The sequence below is a fragment of the Cricetulus griseus genome, chromosome 2 (assembly GCF_003668045.3).
Source record: "Cricetulus griseus strain 17A/GY chromosome 2, alternate assembly CriGri-PICRH-1.0, whole genome shotgun sequence".
Taxonomy (NCBI): domain Eukaryota; kingdom Metazoa; phylum Chordata; class Mammalia; order Rodentia; family Cricetidae; genus Cricetulus; species Cricetulus griseus.
Genome location: NC_048595.1, coordinates 137550404 through 137573723, shown reverse-complemented (window position 1 = coordinate 137573723; position 23320 = coordinate 137550404). Strand labels below are relative to the sequence as shown.

Below are 23320 nucleotides of genomic sequence, written 5' to 3'. Positions count from 1 at the left end.
CAAACACAAAGAGTAACCTCATTTAAGATTCAGAAACACAACAATCACACTGTAAGCTTGGTATCCCTAATTACAGAAGTGATGTGACCACCAAACACATACAAAAGTCCTGCCATTAAGAGGTGGCCGCCATCTTCCACCCTCTTGAAGTCTTTTAGAGATCATCTAATCCCAAAGGGTAATCAAGCACACATCCTGGACGGCACAAATACAAGAGGTCATCAGAGCAAGCCCACACCTTCTGTGCCCACACCTTCATGATGGGACAGGGCAGTGTTCTCGACAGGACACACACTTAGAGGAACATGACAGAATATCCTTAGTAAGACAGAGACCAGAGACAGGAGTACTGTGAGCTCTCTCACACTCTCAAAACAGCACTTTGCATTTCCAGGTGTGCCACCTGCACTCAAGCCCAGTCTTTCAGGCCAGGCCAGAGGCCCTTGGAACATGGATTTGATTTTCTCTCAGTCATTTTTTTTTTTTTTTCCTCATCAATCGCTCCTGAATTTATCTCTAGCACGGACAAAACAGTCCCTTTCTCTGGCCAACTTTTCTCGGCTCCCTGACTCCCAGAGGCCTGTGGCGCCGCTGCCCTGCCTCCTCCCGGGTGGCCATCCGAGGGCGGGGCCGAGCCGGGCCAGGAAACGCCCGGGAGTGGGTGTCACCTGCCGAAACAACTTGTTGATTCCTAGGAGCACAGTCGGCTCGCTGTGTGGCTCACCTGTCCCCAGGGCGCAGGGCCGCTCGCCCCCCACTGCCCAGCCATGAGCAAGTTGGGCAAGTTCTTCAAAGGGACCCGCTCCTCCCGGACCCGCGCCGCTCCCAGTCCCCAGGAGGCCCTGGCCCGCCTCCGGGAGACCGAGGAGATGCTGGCCAAGAAGCAGGAGTACCTGGAGAACCGAATCCAGAGGGAACTCGCCCTAGCCAAGAAGCACGGATCCCAGAACAAACGAGGTAGGCTGTGCCCCAGTCCAGGCCGCTCTCACCCACTCCCAGTCCTTCCCTGGAGACAGTCTCCAGGTAGGCGCCTGAGTTCCCCCAGGCCATCTGGTTTGCCTTTCTAGGAACTGACCTGACCCCTAGGGCCTGGAGTTTGAGATGAGCTGAGCAGGCACCTGCCAGGCAGGCAATAGGTTCAGCGCCAAAAATTCCAGTAGTTGCGATGAGCAACATTTGTATGTAATATTTAAATGACTCAAATCAATCTGTGATGAACCTGAAATCAAAACTTCCAAGTCAGGATGGATATTACTGATAATTTTCTCTTGTCTTGGATTTTAATGGTACTTTTTTATTAAAATTCCTTTTTATGTGATATTTTGCTCATCATTTTGTGTGTTATTTTTGAGTTTTAAGAATATTACATTGGAAGGAATTTTAACTTGTGACTACGTTTTTGGGATTCCCCTTGGGTTTTACCCTTGGCTCACCACTTTCTAGCCCAGCTCTGTTGACTCTGTTAGTATACATACTAATTTTCTCCTGAATGGTTGTGTTCAAGTCACACATGCAGCTTACGTGTAAATAAATCTCTGGTGAAGTGTGTTCTAACATGCTCTGGTTTGTCTTGTTCCTCTGCTATTGAAAACTTCAGCTGCCTGTTGTGCAGAGTCAAAGAATTAAATATTAAGTCCCCGTCACTGGCTTTTAGTACACACGAAGGACTTTGAGTCAGTAATGACTCTTGGTGAGCCTGGCACACCTTGAACCTTTTGCTCCGTGTCAGAGTTCATTGGTTTGTTCAGCATAGTGTTCTCTGTATAGGAATAGGCCTCAACAGCACCTGCTGTGTGCATAAAAACCCATGGGAGAGTGAAGTGACCAGCTCTTAATACCAGGTCAGTGGAGGACCTTGTACTAGAAGTGTCAGTGCTGCTTACTGACACACTCTGGATATTTGTGACTTTATGTCAGCTTCTTTACCATATCAATTATTTTGGGGAAGGAAAGAACCTCCCTCCTCCTCCTCATGCCCCTCCTCTTCTCTCCATCTTTCCTTTTAATCTTCTGTGGTCTTGGGGATACCAAGGACAGAATCTGGTGCCTCATGCATGCTAGGCAAGTGCTCTACCCTTGTCCACACCCCCCAGTCCAGGTTAGTCACAGGGAAGCCTCCAAAGAATTAGCTGGTCCTGATGATGCCTCTTTTGTTCAGTGCAGGGAGGCATGATGTCTCACGGCCTGACACACGTGCTCTTGTTGCCCACTACGGAAAGGCCAAGTCTCTTTCTTCTCTGTTATTGTCTGTAACTTTTGCCACAACACAGAATGGCTTAGAGCAAAGGACTGGTTTCTATTTTTATTCCATGTTGAAAAATATTTTGGGCAGCACTTATTCGGCAGCAATTTTCTAAACAGAAACCATGCCATTATGGCTGGCTAAAGAGTCAAGGGTCATGCTATGACTCCACCCTTCCTCTTCAATTTGTTGTGTACTCTTAGGACTTGTTTAGTGTCTGTCAAAAGCGCAGGCACCTTGTCGTTTCTTTGGAACTGTGTGTATCTTTTGGAACAGTGGTAACTCAGTGAATATCTATTTAATAATAGGAGAGGTTGAACATTGGCCTCTAGGAATTTGTAAAAATATGGATTTGCTTTCATAGAATGAAATGTAACATAATATGGATTATATTGGTTTCTAGAAATGTTCTCTGGTTGGCAGTGCCCTCAAGTACATCACAAGCTTACCTGATAAACAAGGACAGAACATTTGAAGGGAATGCTGAGGACCAATCCAACTTCCTTAAGTCAGGGAAGTTACAGATTCGCTTGTGAGCAAGTAATTAATTGGAGCAAAACTTGATTTATCATTATTTAGATTTGTGAGTCCACTGATGTTGTCCCAGGCCTGAGCTCCAGTGGCCCTGGGAATAAGCAGGAGCTGGATTCCATGAGACCATCTTTAATATAAGCTATGGAACGAATTCAGTCATAGCCCTGTGCATTGTTAGAAGCACCATCAATAGTATTGTGTTTTCCAAATAAACCAGATAACTTACTATTCACACAGCCATTCCCTTCCATTAGCCACTAAGAATACTTTCAGACATATAGGAAAATAAGACGCACAATAATGAGTGCTAAAGGGGTCCCCGAGCTACACAATGACTGCTAGATCAGCTGCATTTTACACTATAATCAGAGAGATATCATGTATTTTAAGTGGAAGCTTTACTTTTATAGATAGCTGCCTAATGTGTCAGCATTGTAGCTGAATGGCCAGGTAGCATGACATCACAAACCACATGTTCTCCTATAATGTCTCTAATATCAGAAGCTTTGACAGTACTTTGAATACCCAAAGGGAGCTTGGCATCATTGGTGAAATGACTAAATTTTATTTTATTTATTTATTTTTTTGAGACCTGGAATTCTCTATGTAACAGTGAAAACAATAAATTAAGCCAGGGTGGACTGCACTGAAGCCCATGGCCTGAACTACCTGCCAAAATAATCCACATAATAAGAACTGTATGAACTTCCGTAAGAAGCTAACTCAGGGTGCTAATGAGCTCCCATGAGAAGCTCCTCAAATGTATCTTCTGGAGTAAACAGAGGGCATGGGAAGTACATATTTCTCATTTAGGTTTGTGAATGACAACAGGAAGAAAACAGTTCCTCCAATTTACCAGCTCTTTGAATATTAAATCATTAAGTACTTACATTTAGTGGACATCAGTATAGTTTTAGGCTAGCCTTGAACTTAAAGAAATCAGCCTGCTCCAGTTGTTCGAATTCTGTTATTAAAGGCATGCATCACAACTCTTGGTTAGATTTTTTTTTTAAGACAGGGTTTCTCTGTGGCTTTGGAGGCTGTCCTGAAACTAGCTCTGTATACCAGTGTGGTCTCGAACTCACAGAGATCCGCCTGCCTCTGCCTCCCAAGTGCTGGGATTAAAGGCATGCGCCACCACTGCCCGGTTAATTTTTACATGTTAAGAGATATATGGGTTGACTACACCGGTTTAGGTTTGAACAGGTGATGGGAATCTTTCAGACCCATGAGTAGATATCAGCATGGTACCTGTTTAATCTCCAGTCAGGGAGAGTGTCTGGCCACTGGTTGAGGTAGATTCCGATGGAGTGTTCTTCCTATGGGACACATTCCTGGGACTCCCACTGCTTACCTCAGTATTTTAATCATGGTGTACTGGAGCACCCAAAGGGACAGAGTTAGAGCTACATTGGTCTCATAAATCAGATAAACAAATTACTTTGCCAACTTACTACTGGATATTTGTTTAGCAACATACATACAGATCTGTTTTTCCTGAGAACTGGTTGAATTATAACGCAGAAGTAGCTAACTCTGACCTCAAATCATTAGAGGTTATCATTGCCATGTACCAGAACGTGTGAATATGCACACAAAAGCAAAAAAGGCTCCCCAGCACCTGTGGTCATGATATCAAGGACCTGAAGGTCCCAAAGTGTAAAAAGTTGCAGCAAGATTTATAATTTAATTAAAAACTTCAGGATGCCAGAGATGTTTAAATGCAGTTTATTCAGATTACTGGAACTCTTGCTTTATAGCTAGTGATTATTTTGGGCAAAATCAGACTTATTATACATCACTTAATTCTTTCTCTACTTCTTTGCTGTGTCCCCCAGAGAAGTGTTTTATCCTGCCTGTCACCTGAACACTAGAGCCACCTGCCCCCAGGGATTCAGAGCTAACTGCTTGGAATGAGAGTCAGGTCAGGTTTTTCAAAAAAGGGTTTCCAGCTGATTCTGCTCAGTTCTGGGTGGGAAATCTCAGTTCATTGTAATTTTCTATTGCTAATGAGGTGGGAAAACCAGGTCTCCCCTTCTCCCTAGCCTTCTGGACTTTTCGCATCACAGGACCCAAGGACAATGAGTATTTGTATGCTTCCTTGAAACAGGGCGAGCAGCCAGGCGTTGATGGTGCATGCCTTTAATCCCAGCACTCAGGAGGCAGAGGCAGGCGGATCTCTGTAAGTTCCAGGCTAGCCTGGTCTCCAGAGTGAGTGCCAGGATAGGCTCCAAAGCAACACAGAGAAACCCTGTCTCAAAAAAACAAAAAAAAAAAGAAAAGAAAAGAAAAGAAAAAAAAGAAAAGAAAAGAAAGAAAGAAAGAAAGGAAAGAAACAGGGTAAGCAACATAACTACTCTCGGTGCCCTAGGCTGGCGGCCCCTGAAGCTGAAGTGCATGCTATCTTAGTATCTTCAAACCCCTGCTGACATGTTGGCTTGGCAATACCCCTTGGAGGTGTCTATTCTTTCTTCTTCAGGTCTGATTTATAACATCCCAGATAGAAGGCTGGGGTTTGAATAAAATATATTCCAATTTAATTGTTATAATTTGACACAGAGTATTTGGTGTTGGAGTTCAGAGCTTGGGCTTTAGAGCAGTCAGCCCTGCTTTGTTATAGTCATCACTGTAACTTAATGTCCTCAGACCAGTCAGTTGGCCTGTCTGGTTACTGTTCCTATAGCAGTGATAACATAGCCACTCAGCTGTGTGGTTGAGCGAAATCACTCAGCATTCAGTATTTTATAAATATCAGTCCCTAGTCTGTAACAACTTTTTGAAGTTGAAATTGGCTTAAATTTTGTCTTCCAGAATAGCATTGGATAAATCTCTATATCATTTCACATATTTGAAGACAATAGTCACTTCTCCAAGTTTCCCCATTTTCATTCTCTTGAAGACCTTTCTTGTGTTAAGGCTGGCTTACCATGCTGGGCCTAGAGAGGCTGGTGAAATGCCTGGGACAGGGTACTGCCACCCTTGGAGTGAGTGCTGCCCTGGTTTAATGACTTTGTGGCTCCTCCTCCTATCTACTCCTGATCCTGCTGCTTATCTTGTCCAGGGCCCCAAATCACACATTTGGGGCAGGAATTCCAAGTATGTAATTAGTGAGAAGGTGTGGATCCAGTAGAGGATCATCTGCAGGCCATGGTATTGAGCATGTTGATAGAAATGGTCAAGACAGGATAAGCAGATTTGGGCAAAACTCCTCTTGGCTGGCATTTTACCTGATTCAAGTGTAATATGGTGCTGGAGCCATTGCTCTCCTCCTCAAGGGGTCTGTCTGGGGAAATGAGTGTGCAAGGCAGAGTCCTCTATGGAAACAAGCTATTTCACTTTGGGGCCTGGGCTGTGAATGGATAAGGTTGAATTTCCTTTTGAAAGCTGGATGCAGACTAGTGCACTGGGATTGTATTCATATGGAGTGGGACTGTGTACACAGGCCACTCTTATCTCACTGGGAGGAGCCTTCTGTACTGTGGATTTAACTTTTAGTATAGTTGTCTTTGCCAAATTTATCCACCCCAGGCACTGGGGACTTGGGTGTAAAGAGAGGTACTGAAGAGTTAACTGGTTGAATGACAGTCTAGTGAGGGCAAACACAGGTATGGCTCAGTTCAAGTGAAAAGCAGCCATAAACTGCAGGACTGTGGAGAAAGTCTCCAGGGAGAGGTAGCTTACCTGATGACCTGCTTTCTGAAGAAAAGGGATGCGGCTTTTGGATCATAGCATTAGAATTCTGTCTGGAAGCTTACTAAAATGCTCACTCCTAGTTACCCCCTGGAGGTTCTAATTTAGGAACTGATTGGTAGATTCCACACTCTGAACTTGAAGCACACTCAATGATCTCCATTAAACTTAAGAAGCAATAGCTTTTTATTCAGTGAGTCACTACACTGGAGGAACAAACTGCTATTGTTTTCTTCCTATGGTTTTTTTTTTTTTTTCTCCCTTCTACTGTCATTCAGAAACCTGAATGGGAAATGTCTACTTCCCATGCCCTCTGTTTACTCCAGAAGAAACACTTGAGGAACTTCTCACAGGACCTCATTAGCACCCTGAGTTAGCTTCTTAAGGAAGTTCATACTGTTCTTCTTCTTATTATTATTAATAATATAGGTCTTACTGTCTCATTTCAAAATATACATATATACAAAAATCAGTTTTGATGAGTCCGCCCTCTTTTCCTATCCTCTCCCCAGTTTCTCTCCCTACCCCTAATAGTCCCATTTCCACTTTTTTTCCTCCACTTTTTAAATTTTCTTTATTTTTTTTGTAATTAATTTTTTTTTTAGTTCAAATTAGGAACAAGCTTGCTTCACATGTCAATCCCCAATCCCGCCCCTCCCCCAACATTCCCCCCAACCATACCCCCCAATCCCCCACCTGCCCCCCACCCCATCCACCCTCCACTCCCCAGGCAAGGTAGGGCCCTCGACAGGGCTCCTCAAAGTCCACCACATCATCCTGGGCGGGCCTACGCCCTCCCCCATGTGTCCAGGCCAAGAGAGCATCCCTTCACCTGGGATGGGCTCTCAAAGTCCCTTCTTACACCAGGGAAAAATACTGATCCACTACCAGGGGCCCCTTAGAGTGTGGAGACCTCCTCATTGACATCCATGTTCAGGGGCCTGATTCAGTCCTATGATGGGCTCCTAGGCAGCAATCTGGGGTCCATGTGTTCCCCATTGTTCAGGCCAACTGATTCTGTGGGTTTCACCAGTCTGGTACCTCCCCCTTTGATCTTCATTCCTCCCTCTCTGCAACTATGTTTCAGAATTCAGTTCAGTGTATATCTGTGGGTATCTGCCTCTGCTTCCATCAGCCACTGGATGCGGGCTCTAGGATGGCATAAAAAGTAGTCATCAGTCTCACTATAGGGGAAGGGAATTTATGTTATCCTCTCCACCATTGCCTAGATTGTCAGTTCGTGTTATACATGTAGATCTCTGGAAATCTCCCTAGTGCCAGATCTCTCCTCGGACCTATAATGGCTTCCTCTGATATGGTATCTCTCATCCTGCTCTCCTCTCCTCTTCCCGAAACTCAACATTTGTGGTCCTCCATTTCCTCCTCTCCCCTCCTCTTCTCCTTCTCTCACTCTGGCAGCTCCCTACCCCCTACCCTCATGCTCCCAATTAGCTAATGAGATCCTGCCCCTTCCCATTCTATGGGGTCCATGAATTTTCTCTGAGTCCTTGTTTCCTAGTTTCTTTGGTGAAGAGGATTGTACGCTGGTAACCCTTTGCTCTAGTCTAAAATTCATACATGAGTGAGTACATACCGTGTTTGTCTTTTTGTGACTGGGTTACCTCACTCAGGATGGTTTCTTCTAATTCCATCCATTTGCCTGCAAATTTCAAGATTCCGTTGTTTTACAGCTGAGTAAAACAACGTTTTACTGAAGTTCTGCTCTAGCTAGAACTTCAAGTACAATATTGAAGAGATATGGAGAGAGTGGACACCCTTGTCTTGTTTGTGATTTTAGAGCAATCTCTTAGAGTTTTTCTCCATTTAGTTTGATGTTGGCTGTTGGTTTGGTGTATATTACTTTTATCATGTTTAGGTATGTTCCTGTTATTCCTGTTCTCTCCAAGATCTTTATTATAAAGGGATGTTGGATTTTGTCAAAGGTTTTTTTCAGCATCTAGTTAGATGACTATATGGTTTTTCTTTATCAGTTTGTTTATATGGTGGATTACTTTGATAGATTTTCGTATGTTGAACCATCCTTGCATCCCTGGGATAAAGCCTACTTGATCATAGTGGATGATTTTTCTGATGTGTTCTTGGATTCGATTTGTCAATATTTTGTTGAGTATTTTTGCATCGATGTTCATGAGGGATATTTGTCTTAGTCCTCTTTTTTAGTTGTATCTTTGTGTGGCTTGGGTATCAAAGTGATTGTAGCATTGTAAAAAGAGTTTGGCAATGTCCCTTCCGCTTCTATTGTGTGGAACAATTCGAGCAGTACTGGTATTAGCTCTTGTTTGAATTTCTGGCAGAGTTCTGCAGTGAAGCCATGTGGCCATGGGCTTTTGTTGGTTGGGAGGCTTTTGATGAGTGCTTCTATTTCATTAGGGGTTATAGGTCATTTTAAACTGCTTATATGTTCTTGGTTTAATTTTGGTAAGTGATATCTATTCAGAAAATTGTCCATTTCCTTTAGATTTTCAAATTTTGTGGAGTACAGGTTTTCAAAGTATGACCTGATGATTCTCTGGATTTCCTCAGTGTCCATTGTTATATCCCCTTTTCATTTCTGATTTTGTTAATTAGCATGCTCTCTCTCTGCCTTTTGGTTAGTTTGGATAGAGGTTTGTCTGTCCTGTTGATCTTCTCAAAGAACCAACTCTTTGTTTCATTGATTCTTTGTAATGTTTTCCTAGTTTCTACTTTATTAATTTCAGCCTTCAGTTTGATTATTTCCTGGTGTCTACTCCTCCTTGGTGTGTTTGCTTCTTTTTGTTCTAAATCTTTCAATTGTTCTGTGAATTCTCTAGTGTGACTATTCTCCAGTTTCTTCATGTGGGCACTTAGTGCTATGAACTTTCCTCTTAGCACTGCTTTCAGACTGTCCCATAAATTTGGGTATGTTGTGTCTACATTCTCATTAAATTCTAGGAAATCTTTAATTTCACTTTTTATTTCTTCCTTGACCCAGGAATGGTGCAATTGGATGTTATTCAATGTCCATGAGTTTGTGGGTTTTTCTGCAATTTGTATTTATGTTGAATTCAAATCTTAAAGAATGGTGGTCTGATAAGATACAGGGGGTTATCTCACTTTTTTGTATCTGTGGAGGTTTGCTATATTGCCAAGTATGTGGTCAATTTTAGAGAAGGTCACATGTGGCATTGAGAAGAACGTATATTCTTTTGTTTTTGGATAGAGTGTTCTATAGATGTCTGTTAATCCCAATTGGGTCATAACTTCTGTTAGATCCTTTGTTTCTTTGTTAAGTTTCTGTCTGTTGCTTCTGTCTAGTGGTGAAAGAGGGGTGTTGAAGTCTCCTACTCTAAGTGTGTGTGGTTTTATGTGTGGTTTGAGCTTTAGTAATGTTTCTTTTACAAACGTGGGTGCCTTCGTATTTGGGGCATAGATGTTTAGAATTGAGACTTTATCTTAATGGACTTTTCCTGTGACGAGTATGAAATGCCCTTCTTCATCTCTTTTGATTGATTTTAGTTTAAAGTCTAATTTGTTAGATATTAGGATTGCTACACCAGCTTGTTTCTTGGGTCCATTTGATTGGAAAATCTTTTCCTAACCCTTTACTCTGAGGTAATGTCTGTCTCTGAAGTTGAGGTGTGTTTCTTGTATATAGCAGAAGGTTGGATTCTGTCTTTGTATCCATTCTGTTAACCTGTATCTTTTTATAGGCAGGTTAAGACCATTGACATTGAGGGATATTAATGTCCATTGATTGTTGTTCTTGTTTGTTTTGGATTTGTTGTTGGTGGTGTCATTGTGTGTGGATTTCGCCCTCCTGTTTCTTTTCCTGTTTGGTAAAGTTGGATTATCTATTACCTATGTTTTTGTGAGTGTAGTTATCTTTATTGGGTTGGAGTTTTCCCTCTAGGACTTTCTGTAGTGCTTGATTTGTGGATATGTATTGTTTAAATCTGGTTTTGTTATGGAATATCTTGTTTTCTCCCTCTATAGTGATTGAAAGTTTTGCTGGGTACAGTAGTCTGGGTTGGCATCCATGTTCCCTTAGTGTTTGAAGGACATCTATCCAGGACCTTCTGGCTTTCAAAGTTTCCATTGAAGTCAGGTTTGATTCTGATAGGTCTGCCTTTATATGTTACTTGACCTTTTTCCTTTGCTGCTCTTAATATTTTCTCTTTATTCTGTAGTTTGGTGTTTTGATTATTACGTAGTGAGGGGAGTTCTTTTTGTGGTCCAGTCTATTTGGTGTTCTGTAAGCTTCTTGTACTTTCATAGGCATATCCTTCTGTATGTTGGGGAAGTTTTCTTCTATGATTCTGTTGAATATGTTTTCTGTACCTTTGAGCTGTATTTCTCACCTTTTTCTATACCTATTATTCTTAGATTCAGCCTTTTTATGGTGTCCCATATTTCCTGGATATTTTGTGTTAGGGATTTGTTGGACCTGAGATTTTCCTTGGTTGATGACTGTATATCCTCTAGCTAGTCTTCAACAAATGAGATTCTCTCTTCCATCTCCTGTATTCTTTTGGTTATACTCACATCCTTAGATCCTGATCGTTTATCCAGCCTTTGTATTTCTAGCATCCCCTCATTCTGTGTTTTCTTCATTGTTTTTATTTCAGCTTTCATGCCTTGAACTGTTTCCAGTGCTTCTTTCACTTGTTTGGTTGTTTTTTCTTTAGATTTTTTTTTTTAAAGAGAAGTACTTATTTCTTGAATTTTTTGTTTGTTTTTTCTTCTATTTCTTTAAGAGATTTTCTTTTGTCCTCTTTAATGGTCTCGAACATCTTCATGAAGTAGATTTTTAGGTCTGCCTCTTCTTCCTCTGTGTTGTGCTTTTCAGATCTTGCTGGTGTGGAGTCCCTAGATTCTGGTGGTGTCATATTGGTCTTTCTGTTGAGTATGTTCTTATTCTGCCTTCTTCCCATCTCTTCTTCCAGTGGGTGCAGGTGTGGTCTCTCTATCTCCTCTTGTCATCTGGTGGTGTGTGTGGGCTAAGACTTCAATGTCTGCAGTTATGGATGGTCTTGCCTCTCCTCACTCAGGAGAGTTTGGGGAGGCAGAGGGTGAAGGCAGATTGAGGTATTTCCAGACTCAAGTAGGTCCTTCCTGTCTGGGCAGGTCCACTCTATGCAGGTGGGACCACTCTCTGCAGCCACAGGCCCAGAGAAATCCTGGGGTGATGGGGACCTTGGGGAGGAGTAAGGCTCAGGAGAGGTCAGGGAAGCCCATTTCCACTTTTAATTCATTTGTTTCCTTACATGAGTGAAAACATGAATACTTTTTTCTCTGTGTGGCTTATTTTGCTTAATATGAAACATTTTAGTTTAATCTATTTGCTTGCATTGGAGAGAATTTCACTGTTCTGTATGGCAACAATGTCTGGTGTATACATTGTTGTTTATATTTAGACTATTCCCCAAAGGCCACTTGGTAAAGGCTTGGGGCCCAGTTTAGCAATATGCAAAGTGGGCTTTGGGATTTTTTTTTAATCATTAGTTCTCTGACCTTCACTGATGGGGCATCATTTGATTGGCTGTTGGAAGAGGATAGAAACTCAGTAGGTGGGGCTTCGTTGAAGAGTGTGGTTCCTTGAGGGTGCCCATTTGGGAGTTCAACATGTCTTTTGTACCTTTCCTCTCATCCCCCAGCTTATTGGTTGTCATGAAGTGATCAGACTCTATGTCACCTGCCCTTCTGCCATAATGTCCAGCCTAGCCTCAGTCCTAAGTAATAGAGACTGTGGACCATATATGAGCTAAAGAGTCTCTGCTCCTTTAGATTGGTTTTCTCAGGTATTTTCATCATAGTGATGGAATGCTGACTGGCACAGTCTGCATACTACATTTTTCTCTATCTATTGATCTGTTGATGGGCATCTAGATTGACTCCATGATTGGCTTTTATGAGTAGTGTCTGGTTCTCATGGTTCTAGGACTCCCTTAGATATGGAAGGTCTCAGATTATCCAGTATTACTTACAACCAGCCATTATGACATGCTGTTTTCTTGACTTTTTTGTTATTTGATTTGTTATTTGGTTTGTGCTACTCTCAGTATGCTAGCTCCTGGAGAAAACTGAGTTAGCTGTATAACTAGAATACTAACCAGTATCCATGCAAGGTGTTACTTCCTAATCAACTTCCCCCTCTCCAAAATAAGTTGATGGAAAAAAAAAAAAAAACTCCCCTTCTTATTTTAGAAGCTTCACTTGGACATTCTCCCTGCAATGGGCTAACCTCAAGAATCGATACTAGCCCTAAAAACCCCACTCACATTTAAAAATGGTTATTTAAAAACCTCTAACTTTTCCCTCTCTCTATGTACTTCTGGTCCTTGACAAGGACTTTATAAAACTTACACTCTCTGCCACATGCTTGGGTGCAGTGCAACATGAAGTGAACCAGGTTTTTTGTTTTCTTGGTTGTTCCTTAAATGATTTGTTGTTGTCTTTCTGGAGTAAATAGAGGGTTTCACATGGCTGTAAGGTAGAGAACCAACTTGTAAAAGTTGTTGTCTCACCTCCACACATGCACCATAGCATGTGTGTGCCCACACTTACATGTCACACACACATCCACAGAGAGAGAGAAGGAAAACAATAAATAAACATTTAAAATTCTTAGAGGAATCGCATCAAGTTTCTCTCCATTTAGTTTGCTGTTGCAGGCCAGATACACTAAAGAGGGCCTAGGCCCTTCCCCCAAATGATGTGACAGACTTTGATGATCCCTGCAGAAGGCCTCACTATCCTTGGGGAGTGGATGGGGGTTGGTTGGGGGGGTTGGTGGGGGGCATGGGTGGGAGGGCATGGGAACTGGGGGATTGATATGTAAAATAAGATGGTTTTTAAACTAAAATAAAAAAATTAAAATTCTTATCTTAGGGTTTCTATGGCTGTGAAGAGGCAGCATGGCCATGGCAACTCTTATAAAGAAAAGCATTTAATTGGGGCTGGCCTAGAGTTCAGAGGTTTAGTCTATTATCATTACGGCAGGAAGTCTGGCAACACACAGGCAGATGTGGTGCTAGAGAGGTCAGGAGCCAAGAGTTTTATATCTGGGTCAGCAGGCAGCAGAAAGAGAGAGTGACACAGGGCCTGGCTTGAGCATCTGAAACCTCAAGGTCCACCCCCAGTGACATACTTCCTCCAACAAAGCCACATCTCTCAATAGTGCCACTCTCTATGAGTCTATAGGAAACCATTTTCATCCAAACCACCACAATTCTCATACTTACTTACATCTCCTTTCCTTGTTCAAATCAGTATATTAAGGTTATATCTAGTATTTTACATTTATTCTTATTAAACAACATCTCCAATGCAAGGACAAAGCCCTATGGCAGGTTGCTAGAGACTTCATTCCAAAAAGGCTGCTGCAGAAAAGCAGCATCTTTCATCTAAGGATTAGCTAAGCCTTGTGACAGCTTTTTGACAGATCATCACTTGACAAGAGATTTTTATTCATCTAGATATGAAACAGCTGGCCTATATTTCCAGTCCTTGTCATCTTATTTCTGTTATTTTCTATTCTTTGATCACACTCTATATATCTTGTCAATTATGTTTCCAAACATAACACATCAACACACATCTGTGGTTCACTGATGCTGTTTTATGGACTGATAATGTGTTAGTGTCATCAGATCCACAGGAGACCTTTTCTACAATGACACACCAGAAGACTCTGTTCCAAGAAATTGAGAATGAGTGACAGGATTGATGTTCTCAATTGTTTCTGGATGATTCATTGTGGGTTGGAATGGAAGGCTGGTAGGTAGTCTGTTGCTTTCACTTGCACCAGCATGCCACCAAGAAAAGCAGCCATGAGGTTGGTTTAGTAGTTTTTCTCTTGGAGAAGGCATATTGGATTCTAGCAATTGCTGTGTTCTTTTCTAACCTCTCAGAATGTAGACTTTTGAGTCTTCCTTCAAATATATGTGACATGAATTTTTCTAGTTTTCTTTTATTCATATTGCTTTGCATTTATTGATTTAGCCAAAGAAAGTTAGAATTAGGTTCTATCACTGGGAGGAGACACCATGGTCATGGCAACTTATAGAAGGAATCATTTAATTGGGGACTTGCTTATAGTTTCTGAGGGTATCATGGTAAGGAGCATGGTGGCAGGGAGGCAGGCATGGCATTGGACCAGTAGCTGAGACCTCATGTCCTGCTCCACAGGCAGGATTCAGAGAGGGCGAGACTGGGCCTGCTGTGGGCTTTTGAAACCTAAAAGCAACTCCAAGTAAGACACCTCCTTTAACAAGGCCACTCTTCCTAATCCTGCCTAAACAGTTCCACCATTGGGAAAACAAACATATATGAGCCTATGAGGGCCATTCTTATTCAAACACCACAGTCGTCATCTTCTTCCTCACCTCTTTCTCCTTCTCCTTCTTCTTCCTTCTTTTTCCTTTTTCTTCTTTTTCTGCTTTTTTTGTAGTCCTAAGTACATATGAATATGCTTATATGAGATAAAACTATACAGATACTTGAAATAACAGATAACATTGAGGATTTAAAAAAAAATGTTTCTGAGATCTTCTCCTGGTCCTTCACATTTAGTAGAAGCTGGTTATTTTAGTTTCTCTTTTTCTGATTATTATTTGGTGGATGCTCTAAATTTGAAAAGGGAAACTAAAGGGGAAATGCAAGCATACTACATAATAAGCCATTTTCTGGTTGGTTCTCTTGCACCACAGACTTTGCATGTTTCCTTCAGACAACTGGTTTGCACAGGAAATTAATTATGTAAAAAGAGATATTTAGGATCCATTCTAGAGCTATGAGGTCATTGTTTAATGTGACAGGAGCTCAGACATCTGCACCACTGACTCTGCCTGTCACTGCTAAGCACCTTTCTAGGCCTTTCTGACTTGGAGGCATTTCCAGTAAGCAGCTGGGAGGGCTTTAGGATGGGAGAAGTCCTGATTTCCGTAGCTCTGTGGAACCGCCCTTCTTGCTTCCTCAACCTAGCCTGCTATTGACTCACAATATCAACACAGTTAATCACTATCCAGGAAAGAAAACACTCAAGCAAGCAAGCATGAATAGTGATTTTTAAAATTACAGGCAAGGAAAAGGAAATCATTCTCTGTTAGAGTTGGAAATCTTACATTAGAAGTTAAATTCTCAACTAAAAAGATTAAAATCAAGCATCTATCTTAGATGAATTAAGTTTACATATTTACACTAGGCTTGAATAGAAATTTAGGATAATAAAATTATTATGATTATTTTAACTTATTTTTATTTTATATGTTTGGGTGTTTTTCCTGTGTACCACATGCCTTGTGTCCTCAGAGGCCAGAAGATGGAATTGGAAACTCTGGATCTGGAGTTAGAGACAGTCGTGAGTCACTGTGGGTTCTGGGAATCGAACTCAGCCTTCTGGAAGAGCAGTCAGTGCTTTTAGCCACTGAACCATCTCTACAGTCTCTACAGATAAAATCACTCAATCAAGTACTTGTGAAATATTTTGGACTTTAAAAACTCTAATATCTCATGATACTTTTTACCATTATAATAGAGAACTATATTAAATATGTATTTCTACATACATAATTACATAATTACAGAATTACATAAATAAGTAATTCTGTAAACATGTTCTATATGCCAAATAAATTACATCTGTAAACACATCTCCCTTTTGAAGTTTAGCACAATTGCTATTCCTGACATTATCTGTACATATTCACTAATTTCATACCCATACATTTCCCCTACATTTTAAATCATAAATGATCCATAAAGTTTACTAATTTGTGAGGTTATGAATATCACTAGTAGCAAATAAAAATAAACACTTCTAGTTAGTTATGTATTCTTCCTGTAGTTAAACAATTTAATTGGTTTTTTACAAAGAATATCAAGTAGCTTTTAATGAATTTGTTTGTATGTTGCTCCAATAACTGAATACTTCACCTGCTTGGCAATTGGTCTCTGAAAAAATTAGAAGGAAGGAGAATTTTACTGGGCATTTGAAATTCATCTTTTGTGCTTACATTATTGACAACTAGAGGACAATATCATTTTTGAATCATGAATTTTCCTCTCTTAGATTTACCTCCTCTAATGTTCTTTTCCATCATACTCTGGTCTCATCTCTAAAATGAGGAGAGAAGCTTCATTTTTATCAGAAAATGATTTCAATTTTTTTGGTCCATTTGCATGCTCTTTCTCCCCTCTCTCTGTAGAAAGGAGAGTGTACTGATCAGACTGCCTTTATAAGTATTTATACTGTATGATATTAATCAATCATTTATATTTTAAAATGCAAAAATTAGTTCAGGATTAGTGGCTTGCTTACAGAATATACCACTTCCAAGTGCCCTTGCTTCAGAATACTGTTCATTTATTTGTCCAGTTTCATTCTCTCTTACCATCCCTGCATCTATCTTACCATTACATAAACCCACATATCCTTGTCATGGTCTAGCTTTTTTTCTAAAGCTTGATATTTACCCTCTTTATGAGATTTACTCCTGGGGAGACCTCAGAAAATATTTAGGTTATACATAGGAACCAGGTGATGTGATCTGCGTTATTTTCAAGGTATATAGTTCCCATATATCCAAGGTAGGTAGTTCACATTGATCTAAGATTTTCAGTTGGGTAGAAGTCATGCATTATATTGGTCAGTATGCTGAGTGTATGTGTAGAGAGCTTTGAAGTATCTGTGAGCCCACTTGAAGATGGAGGTTTCTGTTCCACTTGGTCCCACAGCCAATTAGCCCCAAATAAACACACAAAGACTTATATTAATTTATAAGTTGTGTGCCTATGGCTAGGGCTTTTCATTGGCTAACTGTCTCTTAATTATTAACCCACTATTAATCTATGTATTGCTACAAGGCTGCGGCTTACCCATAATCGGGGATGTTACTCCTTTGGCAGCATGACCTCTCTTGGCAGCTCCTCTCTGCCTTCTTCTCCCCAGCCTTCTCCTGGTCTGGTAGTCCCGCCTATACTTCCTGTCTGGCTGCTGGGCAGTCAGTGTTTTATTCATCAACCAATAAGAGAAACATATATACAGAACGACATCCCCTATCACACACTATACTTTGTAGATGTTTCCCGTTTTCCTCCTGTACATCTTCTCTATCACTAGAGACCAAATGTAATTTGTGCATGTTAGTATCTGGGTGCACAGTGCTCATTACACAGTGGTAATAAATGCCACCTCCCCTGTTTTCCCATGGGGCCTCCAAAGTGCTTCACAAATCTTCTCTCACTGAGCCCCACCCCATCCATAACAAATGTGTATGGCTTATGGAATGAGGAATAGGTGATTAAGTACCCAATTCATGTCTTGCCTTACTGAAATTGTCACCTTACTTCTTTGTCCTCCAGAGCCTAACAGTGCCAGGCATATGGTAGATACTTAGTATGTATTTAAAAGTCTGAAATAAATAAATAAAGAACATTTATCAAAAGTGTAAAAGTTCAGGAAAATTCATAATGGGATGGTCCTGGGCAAAAGTCTTAAAATTTTATGTTGCTTCCTTGGCTGTTTTGAATTTCACCCGTGCCTTTGAACAGTACTATTTACATTGTACTGTGGGAACTAAAGCCATGTGCCGCTAATGGAGGCATCTCCTAATGGATAATTTGCATAGAAGAACAGGGCTTATACTATAATTTCCAATAAAACATGATCATGAGACTTTCCAGTGAAAAACAGAAGATGACATAATCAATTATGTATGACATCTGTCTCTTAAGCACTCTCATAACTTGACTGAGTTTTGGGGGCCTCGTTATTTAGTTCTTCTGAAGAGTCCTTCATCTACTCCAGGGCAAGAGAAGGGCAAGCATGTTCAGGTGTATAGTTCACAAACAGGTTCATCTCTGTTTTCATATTTGTCAGCTTCTCAAAGGTTCTTATGTTTTAACAGTGGCCCCATTTATACACCTTGTGTGAAAGCGAACAGACTAATCTTTAAAGTTAAGATGTCTTATTTATTTTTATTTTTGAAGATTTATTTTATTTTTATTTTTTTAACTTCCTTTTTATTTATTCTTTGTGTCTTTCACATCATGCATCTTGACCTCATTCATTCATTTCCCTGTCCCTTTGTATCCACCCTCAGCCCTTGCAAACCCTCCCCAATAAAAGAAAAGTTAAGAGAAAAAAAAGCAAAGAAAAAAGGAAAAATCTTGTCATGGAAGCTGTAGTGTGACACAGTGAGTCACACAGTAAACCCTCTTGTCCATATGGTGTTCATTGCAGAGAGTCATTGGTTCAAGGCCTCTGGTTTCTGCTACACTATTGATACCGGGCCCTCACTGGGACTCCTCTTGGATATCCTGTTGTTGCCCTGTGTTGTGGAGATCCTGAAGCTTTAGGTCTGTAGGGCCTGCCCCTATCTGCTTCCATAGATGATAGATAGGGTGGATGCTGAGCTGGGCCTACTTGTATCCCTGATTCTGGGCCTGGATAGTTGCAGTGTTGGTCAGCCCGCCAGCTCTCCCCATCCTCACCATCAGGATGATCTCTCCAGCATTGCCCCGGCTAGGTCACCCATTGCAGCAATGAGCAAGGGGTGGGGCCAGTTCTCCCTCTTTCACATCCTCAGTGTCGGTTCTCCCACACCCGGACCACCAGGGCCAGTTCTACTTTGGTGCCCAGGAGAGGTGCAGAGAGTTCTGCCTCTGGTGAGGATCAGGGACAGCTCTCCCACTCTTCTGACTTCAGTGCCAGCTCTCTCACACAGCACAGGTGGTGAGGAGTGGGATGGGGCATCTCTCCCTCACCACCATATGACAGATGAGGGGCCAGGCCAGTTCTCCCATGAGCACGTTCTCAGGCCGGTTTGCCAACACTCATGTAATAGGGTCAGCTCTGTTGTGCTACCCAGAAGAGGTACAGTGCCCACTTTCTCGAGTGTTGCAGCTGGCAAGGGGGGAGGGTCAGCTCCCTCATCAGCTGGAGGCAGTAGGGGTGAGGTGAGAGGGCATCTTTCCCTTGCCCCCACCACCACACCTCAGATGAGGCAGGCAGTACCAGCAATGCTTCTCTCATGCCCTCAGGGCTGGCTCACCCACGCCCCTGTCTTCATAGTCAACTCTACTGTGCTGTCCAGGTGAAACACAGGGCCTGTTCACCCGAGTGCTGTTGCCGGTAAGGGGTTGGGTCAGGTCCCCCACCTGCTGCAGGTGGTGAATGTTGAGGGGAGGAGAGCTTCTTTCCCTCATCCACGCCATCACATGACAAATGAGATGGAGCTACCTGTTCTCCCATTCTCATGCCCTCAGGGCAAACTCACTCATGCCCCCTATGAACGGGGTCATCTCTATTTTGCTGCCCAGGTGAGATGTAGAACCTTCGCTCTTGAGTTCTTCAGTCTTTAGCCTCAGTGAGGGGCAGGCTCAGTTCTCTCTAGTGTTGCAGCCAGTGAGGTGGGAGGCAACTCTGTACAACTCTATTCTCTCTGACTTTGGTGGTACCAGGAGTCAGAGACACCAACAGAGACTGTGGCTGCATCAGAGCCCTGAACCCAGACATGGGTTCAGCAGCCCAGGCCCAGAAGGATGTGTTACTTATAATATAAACAATGAAGTGACAACTCTTTCTGTTGTCTCGAATTGTGTAGCATTGCTTTCTGAATACCTTCCTCCTTTGGTGACATGGTAGACTGGAATTATATAGGTCTGGTTTAATTTTTGAATTGCATGGATAATTGTTACATTTCAGCCTTAGTTCCCAGTGAGTGAGTGAAATGTTCCGACAGGTGTCCTGTCAGCAGCGCACAGGTTCTGTAGCTCTCAAGGTGAAGGCACATTATTGCTATGGGAGGAGACAAACCCCTGACTGTTTCTCACCAAGAAGAGAATAGGTGCCATTGTTGTAGACAGAATATATTGTCCAGGTCTCGCCAGCTATTCAATAGCACATGCAGGAGGTTGGAAGATTGAATTATACCTTCGAAGTGAGTTAAATTACATGGTTCTGAAAGTGTCCTTTGCCAAATCAGAGCAATGCTTGCTTTGTCACTCTTGTTTGCCTCTGGAAAAAAAAGACAGCTGTTTCACTCTCATATTGTGCACTGGGAGCCAAAGTCAAGGACACTTCATCTGTATCAGTGGCGTCATGATTCCATGTAACAGCAGCTTGTGGAGAGACTGACATGTACTTCTTGGCTTTTTAGAACTGACAGCTCTTGCCTTAATGATTTTGAGAGGAGCTTTAATGTGCCAGGAAAAAGCCACAGTGGTTTTCAAGTGTCTTGGGATCAGATTCAACAGTACAGAAGCTGTTGGTATTATTCACACAGGATTAAGATAAACAATTCAAATTTCAATTCTGAACGCACCTCTAGATGCCTTGCTTCATTGGAACACACGGCTGAGGTGCCTCAGTGGATGAAGCCAGCTGGGCTACATCTGCTAAGACAGGACTTTACCCCCACGTTACAGGGCCCACCACTCCCTCTTGGTGTTCTGAGATGGAGGCCCATGTCCAGTGCCATGTCTTGCCATCCTGGCACTGCTACTACTGTTATTATTATTACTGTTATTATCATTGTACAGAATATTTTTACTCTCTCACAGGACAGAAAACAAATCTGGCTTTTTCAATGACTTTCTCTCTGCTTCACCCATTTTCATTTCCTGATAACTTCTGAGTTTGGGACTCTGGCATATCTGTGGTTTGCAGAATCAGGAATTATAGTGTAGAGTTGAGATGCCAAAACTAGATGAATTTTTCACATTCCTCCCATGTGTTTTGAATGCAAGGAACAATATGTTGGCTTAGGCATTTACAACTGTGGCTGCTTCTGCGTTGGAATATAAAGCACAGACAAGAGAATCAGGTGAGCCAGCTAGCCTGCATTACTCTGCTGCATAGTGGCAGGAATAAAGAGAGACCTTGTCTCAACAAGGTGGAAGATGAGAAATGACTCTTGAAAGCTGCCCTCTGACTTCCATGTGCAGGCAGTGGCAAGTGTGCCCTCCCTCACATGTGCACATGAACATACATACAAATAAAATAGTGTCTGGTAAATAACATGCATGAGGTTGGGCATTGTATTTTGTAGCTTCATCTGTGGGATTTTGATTACCAGTGAAGAAAATGAACATGATGTTCTATTTTTTTTTATTTTTTTGGTTTCTCTGTAGCTTTGGAGTCTATCCTGAAACTCACTCCGTAGACCAGGCTAACCTTAATCTCACAGAGATCCGCCTTCGTCTGCCTCCCAAGTGCTGGGATTAAAGGCATGCACCATGCTCTAAATCTTACTGTTTAGACACTGTGATGGATATTTTCCATATTTACTAATGCCTAAAAACTGGATGTCTTTTTGCATTCAACTACATAATTTATATAAAGTCCAAGGTTGGAAAGCACAAGCTCCAGAACACAGTGTTCTGCTCTCCTCCGGGTGTGGCTCTTATTATCTTCGAGAGGAACATTACCAAGACTAGAGAAGGTCACACATCTAGGTCAATAGACACCAGGGTTTTTAAGTACTTGACGTAGGATTATATCATAAGCACAGACCACAAAGCTTCTCTTGTACCAAATTGTGTTTCTTGATTTTCAAGAGTAATAGGGATGTTTTTAAATAGTAAACAAGTCACATTTATTAATGGAGAACTTAAAAAATTCTTTAAAATATGATGAACACTTTTGGGACAAAACATGCCTCTGAGTTTTCAATAAGCACAGACCCTGAACCATCCTGATAAGACAGGTATGATGTACTGGCGCTCTGCTTCCAAGATGTTGGGTAGAGATGTACATTTGGAGTTTAGCTTCTCAGGATTATCTGCTGAACAACATTTTTTGTTGTCCTCTGAAAATATGGAGATGTTTTATCTTCCTGTGTTCATGATGGAAGTTATCCTGAAACAAACAGGCATTTTGTCAATGGTAGCTATAAATAAGATGCACAAACTCATTAATTGAGAATGTTATATAGATAGCAAATTATTTAGTTTCTAAGTAAAATACAAGGAGTATATAAGGTGGTCTCATAATTTATCACTGATTCTTATAATGTCCTAGTCTTTGAAATGAGGGAAGGACTTTCCCAGAAGCGGGTGTTTGTAAAGGTTCACACTCCAGGCTTGAGGATCATATGTGGTATTGTGCCATTATACAGGTCCAGAAAGTTATGACATTTTCCAACTAATACTCATCTGTTACCCCCCCCCCCCGTAAAATGACTAACAATATTTGCCTTCTCTTGCTAGTCATTGAGGAATAAATAAATGCCACAGTTCTCATAAGTTACTTAACCCCAGGCTGGTTGTTATAGTTACTACTCTATTGCTGTGAAGACACACTACGATCAAGGGAACTCTTTTGAAATAAAGCATTTAATTGAGGGCTTGCTTACAGTTTCAGAGGCTTAGTCCGTTATTGTCATGGTGGGGAGCATGGCAGCACACAGGCAGACATGGTGCTGGAGAAGTAGCTGACAGTTTTAATGTCCTGGTCTTCAGGGGGAGAGAGAGAGAGAGAGAGAGAGAGAGAGAGAGAGAGAGAGAGAGAGAGAGAGAGAGAGAGAGAGAGAGAGAGAGACTGGGCTTGTTGGGGGGTTTTGAAACCCTCAGTGATACACTTCCTCCAACAAGGCCACATCTCTTAATCTTTCTAATGCTAATTTAACATAAAATAAAATGAAATTACAGGTAAAAGGAATAAAATGGATGGGGTATTTTTTTTATGTGGGTTTTCAAAGTTTCTGCAGTTTATTAATCTTTCACAAGTTGCTTGTCATCACAAATAAAGTCATTGACTACCCATTATTTTGCCAGCATGGATGCTGGCTTCTGCAGCCCTCAGTGTCTTCGTTTGGTTCTTATATTCCTTCAACTGTTTGCTTGACTTTTTCCTTCTAATATGCCACAGTT

General features: G+C 41.6%; 1 protein-coding gene across 1 annotated transcript in view; it reads left to right on the top strand.

Moving 5' to 3' along the window:
• Nucleotides 1-767: 767 nt before the first annotated feature.
• Nucleotides 768-23320, top strand: part of Chmp4c (charged multivesicular body protein 4C) — a 29581-nt gene continuing 7028 nt past the window's right edge. The window contains exon 1 of the mRNA XM_027398755.2: nucleotides 768-957. Coding sequence (XP_027254556.1) covers nucleotides 768-957 — 190 coding nt within the window. The remainder of the gene's footprint in view (nucleotides 958-23320) is intronic.